General features: G+C 40.3%; 1 protein-coding gene across 2 annotated transcripts; it reads right to left on the bottom strand.

Annotated features, from left to right (window-relative positions):
* Window positions 1-1238: 1238 nt before the first annotated feature.
* On the bottom strand, window positions 1239-7604 carry trmt10b (tRNA methyltransferase 10B). 2 transcript variants are annotated; one of them, XM_064343720.1, is made up of 9 exons: window positions 7470-7604; window positions 7074-7296; window positions 5988-6096; window positions 5486-5625; window positions 5005-5157; window positions 4575-4653; window positions 3714-3781; window positions 3233-3356; window positions 1239-2864 (listed from the first exon to the last, which is right to left on the bottom strand). In XM_064343720.1, exons 2-9 carry the CDS (start codon window positions 7239-7241, stop codon window positions 2743-2745), a joined length of 963 nt encoding a protein of 320 aa, XP_064199790.1. In that variant the 5' UTR covers window positions 7242-7296; window positions 7470-7604; the 3' UTR covers window positions 1239-2742. The 2 variants fall into 2 exon arrangements, with proteins under 2 accessions (XP_064199790.1, XP_064199791.1); XM_064343721.1 differs by having other exon boundaries at window positions 7074-7260; window positions 7470-7589.
* Window positions 7605-8761: the final 1157 nt, after the last annotated feature.

Below are 8761 nucleotides of genomic sequence, written 5' to 3'. Positions count from 1 at the left end.
CAACTTACACAACTTTACATAGCATTTACATTGTATCCAATTATACAGCTGGATATATACTGAAGCAATGCAGGTTAAGTACCTTGCTCAAGGGTACAATGGCAGTGTCCTACCTGGGAATCAAACCTGTGACCTTTAGGGAACAAGACCAGCTCCTTACCCATTATACAATACTACTCTTTCATTGCAGGTTTGAGTAACATCAGGACCATACAAAGCAAATTTCAAAAGATGTGTGTAGGGCCTCTGGCATCTTTCCGATGAAAGAGGTTGTACTCCAGCCAAGGCATTTCCACCCTGACTCATCTCTCCAGCATGAAATTCCTGCAAACTAGTTTGGCCTCCCACAGACACCCACAGTCCCACGCTCAAAACATCTTGTCCTCAGGAGTTCTCATGCCTGCAAGCCAGGGCATGTAGATAACAGGCCATGAACCGAATTTGTAGAATTAATAGAATGAATTAATTGAGATTAGATTAGAATGAAAGAGTTAATTAACTTCATACACCTATCGGGTATGAAATACCGTTCAGTCAGGATAATTCGCATATTAAAATATTTACATGAATATGTAAGGACATTTTTGGTTTGGCGCTGAATGAATCTGCTTCAAGGTGCGTGCACTATCCTATCTTACAGGGAGTACAATACATCTCCCCTACCAAACAGGAGGAATGGGGTGGTGGAAGGTGAGCACAATTCCGAGCAGCAGCAATTAAGCATGCAAAGCAGCGCAGGGAAGCGGCAGCACTGAGAGGTCTGATTGTTGGTTTAAAAAGGAGCTCCACTGGTGATGTGTGCCTGTTATTGAATGTGCAAGAGAATTTGGCAAGTATTGTGTGTATGCAATTCATTGATTATGGAAAAGCGTGAGTCGGCAGTTACTGGAGCTGGCCGATTGGTCGGCTGCAATTTTGAGTTTCCTGACAGAACTTGCTTTGCGCATTCCATGTGCGCCCCTCATTTCCATGAGAGGTGTGTAAATGTAACATTTTTAAAATGTTTTTTTAACATTTTTTACAAATGACCCAGTACCAGAGGTAGACATGTCAGAATACAAAGCAGATACCAGATCACATTTACCATTAATGGGATGAGAAGAAAAGCTACTCTTTATAAGCTTCTCCATGTACCCACTCTGCTCATATACTGCTGTTTGGCAGACCCTGCACAACTAATTATTCAGGCTAATGAAAACCGATTCACACCCTTAATCAAACTGTACAAAGCAACGGTCTTATCGATACTCAGTCTTATTTTAATTTAGTTATATTCCTAACCAAGTCATTTCATAAGGAGAGTCTGTCAAGACCAGTTAATGAAAACATTTTCCAGAATGTACAATAAACAAGGATTCATCGGAAGCCATATCAATGGCAGTAAGATATGATGACACAAAGCAGACGATTCATGTGAATTGCTGTTGCAGTCAACCGAGAGGTCTGCATACACCCAGGCACACAGTAACAATGGTGCATTTCTAAAGCTGGCCATTAGGGCCCCAAAGACTGCCCTGGGCTGAAAAAGTATTCACACTAACCTGTAACAGCATGTTTGGAGACTGTCATACACAGATTGGTTTGATGACAGACAGATAATTCCCATTACCTAACCTGCTTAAGTGACAAGATAATAATACTCAGACAGGTCCTAACCTACATGTCTGTAGGCTATGGGAGGAAACCGGAGTACCCGGAGGAAACCCACACGGACACAGAGAGAACATGCAAATGTCATAGGCCCCACCTCGCTGTGTGTGGGGGTATTGTCATACTGAAACAGGAAAGGGCATTCCGCAATAGTTTGGATCACAGAATAGTCTAGAATGTGAGTGTAAGGGCATTAAGATTTGCCTTCACTGGACCTAAAGGGCATAGCACAAACCATGAAAAACAGCCCCAGACCAAGCGGGGTCCAGATACTTTCCATACAGTGTATATTCTAAAAAGTCTTTTCATGGTTATAGAACCTTCTTTCAAACTGTTGTGCTTAAAAAAAAGCAACATTCATCTTAGACAAGAATCAAAAAGTACAATAATTACAACATGAGAATAATTATAAAACCTTGATTAACATTAGATCAGTGACATAGAAAATGCAGATTTCTAAATTACATTCCAGACCAACAGAGCAGTGCATATTTTTTCAAATTATGAATTCCAATGAAAGACATCCTGCTTGCCTTCACAAACCAATGTGATAGAAGGACACAGCCACAGCACACCACCACTATCATTCCTTAGGTCATGTGACCTGAATATTCAATAAAAGAGACAGAGGGCAAGAACAAGACTAGGGGAGGAAGAATAAATTATTGAACCAATCAGAAAGCTCTCCACAGCAGACCATTATGATTGGTTCAAATCAGTGAGTCTCAGAAGGAAATTTAGTTCCAACCATTTTGGGGGATCATTATGCCACCCCTGCCCATTACCAAACAGCACCCTGCATCATTCAGGTTACCCATGCACCCAGGCTGTCCAGAAGGTGGCAGCCATGTCTGCAACAGGGCAGAAGAAGCCCTTTGTAGTCCTGGTAACCTCAGTGTAAGCAAAATGTCAATGCACTCTCAGTGTTTCACAGCATGGACACCACGCAGCCATCCCCATTCAGTGCACAGGGTCAGGGAAAGACTGCTGGGTGACCACCACCTCCCCCCCCCCCCCCGCATAAAGAGCTGCCCTTCAGATTACACGCGCCATCGATAAGGTGTCCACAGCTTCGGCAATTCAGCGTTTCATTCAGGGCACAGACGTCTCAGCCGTTTCCTGAGCAACCATGTACCCTTTCCCCAGAGGGACTCCCTCTCCCAGGGCTTGAGTCCAGCTGCCCGATTCACAGAAGCACAGCAGGGTGTCGAAGACTAGAGAGAGGAGGGGAACGCAGGTACATGGGCGGATTACGGGCTGCACTATTTATAGCACCTGTACTTAACAGTTGATTCAGTTACACTAAAAAATACAGAGAGATTAACAGACACATCAGTTGATCAGGAGTGCAGCATTTTGAATGTTCAGCAGGGCCATGGGCAGACACATTAAAGATGTGCAATGTCAGCCTGTGCTGGCCCACTCTTATCAGATTTACATATCTTTACATCGTTTTTGGTCGATATACTTGACAGTGAAGGACATCAACATAGAAATATGAACATATTTTACCATGTCATGTCATGAAAAAACCTGCATGAGATTAATACTGTGCTGCTGGAAAAGGGGCAAAGGAGCTCACCCTGATTAATGGCCAGTATCTTTGAATGGAAGTTTTTGGGGTTACTCTTCTTCACCATGTATTCATCAATGGGCAACCTGGCTGTACGGATACCACTGGCCTTCGCTTTCAGATAGCTGATCTTCTGTGGGGCGGAGTCACACGGGCACAGGGAAGGAGGAGTTTGTTATAGAAACTAAACCTCATTGGCAGCTTAATCATACCAGCCAGCACACAGTCTCAAACACCACCGCTATTGAACCTAATTAAGGTGTAATTCAATCAAGTCTGTAACATTATAAATATATATAAAGCTGTGTAAATTCAAAACAAAGCTGACACTTTTCCCCTCATAGTACATACAATGAACGTTTAACACCTAGTTCCAGGTTTGTGGTTACGAGAAGAGCAGACATATTATACTCCAACACACCAAGTCAAAAAAGTCCATTAGGTTTCTCTGGACTATACTCTGTGGAAACATGCAAGAGATGCAAATTACCTTCTGAATGCTCTCATCCACAAGACCTCCAAGTATGTAGACCTTCTCTGGATCCACAGTGTCCAAAGCTAAAACACCAGGGAAAACACAGAGGTCAAACTGTGAGGCCAGAGACAAAACATTAACCTGACACTCTGGACTGTGGAACAAGGGTTTGTAACAGAGGATCCAGGTTCAACTCTCATGTTTGACATTAATACTTAACCTGGACTTGTCTCCATTAAAAAAACAGCTGCATAAAGTGATTGTACATAAAAATATAAGCCGTGCAAGTTCTTTGGATATGGTGATCTGGAGCAAAATAAATATACGATCTGCTCCACATGAACAGACCTCTCATAGCACCAAATACAATTGGCTTCACTTGAGGGGCTACATGAAGAAATGAATTTCCCATTCCCAATATATACACCACGCAATTATTCAGTCTTGATCAAGCTTTATACAATTACAATTAATTAATTGTGATTGTAGGCACAGGTCCATGTGATGTCATGGGTATTGCGTGTACATAATGAGACCTTCACACCCAGCAGCTCTGTGACTCATACAGCAAATACACTAAAACCACGCCAAAACCATCAGTAGCTTCTTGCTGTTGACACCAGTGGCAGACCTATCAAAAAAACCAACACCTAGTCTAAATAAGTCTAATTTATGTCTTTCAAATGTAGTCTGCAATGGTTGTCATTAAGGATTAAAGACAACCAGTCCATGGACAAGACTTTGGAAAAGACAATGTCTTTTTGGACAGATCTCCCTGAGAGAATATCTAGTGTTTTGAACCAGGAGATGGCAACATCTCAATCCCTAGCGACAGTGCCAGACCCACATGCAGGTTACTCGAATCGTCTCCCCTACCTTGCTCTGCATCGGGTGTGAGGTAGATGAGGCTTTCAAGAGGGAAGAGGTCGACGCAGCTTTCTTCAGTAACGTCCATCTGAACAACACACACAAGCAGGTAAACATTACCTGACAATATGTAACTGTACACTTTTTAAATACCAGAAAAATGCACTAAAACGTGGGTTTTAATACAATGACAAACTCAACTACTACCTATATATACTGGACTAACAGTAACCCCCTCCCCCAAACAACCTTACTGTACCCTGGACCTCAGGTAATCTGAGAGAGAAATTCTAATTCAAGCAGACTGTTATAAAATAGAAACTAAAGACGCCGTTGACATGCACATCCAAGGGTGCAGAGGTGGATGGGTAGTAGACAGAAGGTGAACCCACTGCATTTAGGACTGGGCCGTCCATCACACAGGGGGCAGCATTCCTACCACATAGTCCAGAAAGCCATCGTTCATCCTCAGGCACTCCTGGTACAGCAGGCTGCTCTCTCTCATGTCCGTGAGCACTATGTGGAAGGGCCTGGCAGCTTTCCGGTTGGACCCATACAAACGTCGTATCTGACAGGCAAGCCGGCTTATTTCCTGGAGAGCAGGTTAAAAAAAACAAGAATTGTTTTACAATACAGGTTAAAAAAACACCTTTACATGGTAGTGAAGCTGTAAATGGAGAGATGCATCATATTATCCAGACACCAAACAACACTCCCAAAAATATTTATTTCAAAAACATAAAAGACAATGTTTCGATTCTGCAGGGACCTATGTCAGGCACCTGTAGAACGTTTTTGGACAAACATAATCTGTTGCCATACAAATGTGTTTTCATACAGGGAAGGTTACATCTCAGATGGTGTTAACAGGATTTATGGGAGAGTTACGTTTAGTGAGTGAGACAGAAGGTAGCCCCCACCTTATGAGACATGCTTTCCGTCATGCTCAAGTCCACACACAGCTTGGGTCCTGCCAGTTGGGCCTCCCGGAGGCGCTCTTTGGTGATCACCTTGACAACACGTTTGCTGTGCTGAGGGTTGTCCGTATCAGTGCCTGTAACTGAGGAAAAACCATAAACATGACATCACAAATCATCACACATGGGATCAGGAAGAAGTCCTTTGAAAGGAATTTAGAATATGTATGCTGGAGAGAAAAAAAGTATCCCATCACAGTTAAATATGTCTCTAAAGAAAACAAAACATTTCTTAATAACTTCATTCATTATTACATCTGAGCAATTGGATGAGTTCTTGATCTTACTCCATATTAGTACATAATAAGGCTGCTAATAACACCTTACTTGTTTGAAACTAGTACGTTTAGCCTCCGATGTACAATAGGATCCTTAGTAGAGTCCAGGTAAGGCAACAAGACACTTCAGTTTTTACAGACCAGGCTAAACTGCACTATTAAATCACCTGACTGTTCAGCCCGTTTGAGCTTCCTCCTCTGCTTTTCTTCTTTCCGTTTGTTCTTCTTGGCTGCCAGTCTTTTCTCCCAGTTTCTCCGCTTCCTCTGGACGTTTTTCTGCCCCGTTCAACAACAGATTCGGCACACTTCAAATCTTCACGTCAAACATTCACCTTCAGGTCTTTTAAGCCTAGTATACACGACCGTCATCGATTTGGAAAATGACATGCGGATTGGACAACTGTGGAATCTGGGGAGCACGAGTGACCGACCACAGTGGGGCTTGTTCCAGGAGATCTTCCATCCTGTAGGTTTTCAGTCCAACCCTAAGCACACCTCATTCAACAGCTACAGCAGTGATTCCCAAACTTGGTCCTGTTGTATATGTTGGTTTTCGTTCCAACCACAATTGCAGTCCAATAATTTTTTACAAGCTATTTTACATAGGTGCTTGTCATGTTTAGAGAGATTATTTACCCTCTTATACCACATTACGTCAGATATAACTGTGCATACCACAAAAAATTAAATTCTCATGCTCATATTGACTGATATGGTCTATATTGAATACAATTATATACAAAGAGGTCACTTATTTTTAACTGATCAAATTGAAGACTGAAGTCAATCAATAGGCTCCTAACTGGTGAAAGTGTGGACACCTGGCCACTAAAACTAACCATCTGGGAGATAATGAAGAATTCAAAGACAAAGCAAATGATAACAAGCCAAACCTTCATGGTGTTAATACGTTTAAGGAAAAAATTACGAAAAGAAATTGAACACGCGTTCAACATAATTAGGAGCCGACTGATTCACCTCAGTCTTTCATTTGTGAACCTCTTTTTATGAAATTGTTTGCAAAATAGCACAATAAGTACAATATGAACATGGGTATTTTATTCTTCATGGCACGCAAAGCTAATTCTAGCATAATGTGTTTAAGAGCCTCTAAAACACGAAAAGCACCCAATTAAGGAAAAATTAACATCTTAAAAATCTGGGATTACAGTTGTGGCTGGAACGAAAACCTGTATACATAGGAGTCAGAGTTCGAAAGCCACTGGAATAGAATGCCGAGTGTCGATACTTACAGAACATGCACAGTCTTCGGCATCAAGGCTGATTGCCGGCTTTGTTTCAATTTCGAGGTCAATATGCAACAGGTCAAGCATTTCTGATATTCTGGTCTCTTCTGTTCTATTCAGCTGAAATGTGCAAACTGATATGTCCTTTTCTTCCAGAGTTTCAGTTGTATCCATTGTCCCTGTATGGCCCAGTCTAATGAAATATAGGAAACATTGCTGCCCATGTAAACTGGAAAAAAGTCCAAATACAACAACTAGTTAGCAAGGTAGACAAATCACACGGAGAAGCTTCCTCGATTCAATGTTATAATTTACTCGTGTAAATAGTACAAATCAACATGTTAAATTTAGCTAACGTTAAATTAGATTTCAAACACAACTGATAGATAGCTAAGTACTTACCATAATTATGGACGAATCAAAGGGAGAATACAAATTTTGGCATTTACCAAGAAATCCTCGTGTGTTGTGTTATTGCGTCGCATATAATCTACGTCACAAGTATGCTGTCGCTTTAAAATGCCTCTGCTTCGGCACTTTCAGGTGTATGTCGCGTGTTTCCGAAAGAGCACGTGACAATTTAAATCTATTAATGTCATGATTATTAACTTATTTTTACAGATAATTTTAGGTTACTGACATTACTTAAATATAATAATCTTGCCTGTACGTTGTAGTGTTAAATTTGTTAGTAAAAAGATATGTGACTTAGTGGCCAGTGGAGGGAGTTGTAGTACTACTTAGGCCAGCCTAAGTAAGTTAATTTTACTATTCCTCCTTGCCTGCTTATTTCTGGATACATTGCGATAATATTTGCACTATAAGAAACTGTCTGACGACTACTACGGTGATTGCCACTGAAGAAACAGATAGGCTATGAGACACCTTTTTGGAACGATAAGCATTTCTTAACATTTATTTCGGCAAACAAACTAAGGGTAAAATGAAATTAAATAAACATTCTGTATAGTACGATTATAATATGGAAGTTGATCGAGATCAATGTCCAGTTCATTAGCCTAATTATATGACAAATTTTACTTTCAATAGAAAAAACGGACCCAGAAAAAAACATATTTTTTCATTCAAAATCGAAATAGGAAATTAAGTATAGACTGCGTTACATAATATTGCGAACAAAAATGCTAAACGCACGCAAATGGCAATTACCTGAAACAATCATTTCGTTTATTTTTGTGATTACATAGCATATACTCCTGGTTCTGTATATAGTTCTTTTTTTTTTTCATTTTATTGCTCCTTTGTTGTTTTTATCTTTATTGCTGTTGTTGATGCCATTGTGATAATGACTGTCTATTAAAATAAAAACAAAAACAAGGTTCTGTTGAATGCATTTTACTCCCGAAAAGTTCCAGACGAACTTTTTGTCTATATTGGTGGCCTGCAATTCCCTTCACAAGATTTGAATGTCAGATTTGGCAGCCTTCTCTTTAATAATAATAAAAAATTAATTACAAAGTTTGAGTTGTTTGTACAGCTTCAGAAATTCATTCAGTGAATTCCTGAGAATATGTGCAAATGTGCACCAAGTAATTTAAAGGCAAGACAATTCAAAATAAAATAAAAACAAGACAGTTCCATTTGATCAAATCGACTCAAAAATGTACTCGTTTTACTTTACAATTATTTAAAATAAATGGGCAATTATTTTGCGTATTAATCACATAGGCTAT

This window comes from Anguilla rostrata, chromosome 7, assembly GCF_018555375.3.
Source record: "Anguilla rostrata isolate EN2019 chromosome 7, ASM1855537v3, whole genome shotgun sequence".
In the NCBI taxonomy this organism is placed as follows: Eukaryota; Metazoa; Chordata; class Actinopteri; order Anguilliformes; family Anguillidae; genus Anguilla; species Anguilla rostrata.
This window is presented reverse-complemented; position numbering and strand designations above follow the sequence as displayed.